This window comes from Octopus bimaculoides, chromosome 10 (genome assembly GCF_001194135.2).
Source record: "Octopus bimaculoides isolate UCB-OBI-ISO-001 chromosome 10, ASM119413v2, whole genome shotgun sequence".
Classification (NCBI taxonomy): Eukaryota; Metazoa; Mollusca; class Cephalopoda; order Octopoda; family Octopodidae; genus Octopus; species Octopus bimaculoides.
Genome location: NC_068990.1, coordinates 47,822,123 through 47,822,647, shown reverse-complemented (window position 1 = coordinate 47,822,647; position 525 = coordinate 47,822,123). Strand labels below are relative to the sequence as shown.

At 32.6% G+C, this 525-nt stretch overlaps 1 protein-coding gene across 1 annotated transcript in view; it reads left to right on the top strand.

The window, feature by feature from the left end:
• The first annotated feature begins 203 nt into the window (after nt 1-203).
• LOC106880427 (organic cation transporter protein) overlaps nt 204-525 on the top strand; it is a 63,605-nt gene continuing 63,283 nt past the window's right edge. Inside the window, exon 1 of the mRNA XM_052971171.1 lies at nt 204-481. Coding sequence (XP_052827131.1) covers nt 339-481 — 143 coding nt within the window. The 5' untranslated portion in view covers nt 204-338. The remainder of the gene's footprint in view (nt 482-525) is intronic.

Here is a 525-nt window from a genome sequence, read left to right as displayed (position 1 = left end):
TTCTTCGTGATAAAACACAGTGAATGGCTTATTTACGAATTCGAACATGGCACAAGTATATTTGGACTAGTTATAACATTGCAGCTACATTAGTGTCGCAGTGGCATAGTGTGGAAGATTTCTAGATTACAGTTCTCAGATTAATGTGACTTGTAGTTGATATCAGAGTAATGTGACTCATAGCTGACAACGTGACCTCAATCTGATATCAGCTGATTAAGAGTTGTATTTATTAGTGTTCATTAATCTTTCTCCCCATGTCATATATTGTTTCAACAAGATAATATTGCTGTTAGTACCAACATTATAAATTTCAGAACACAAACTTTTCTGTGATAATGGATTATGAAGCAACTATCAAAAATATTGGAAGTTTTGGTTTCTACCAGAAGTTAGTTCTAGGCCTTATAGGTTTGTTGTACATAGGAAGTGGTATGCAAACACTATTAAATGTGCTTATACTTTATGTTCCAGATTTCAGGTATGATTTTAGATTTTCACATACATGTTTGTGTGAATATATAT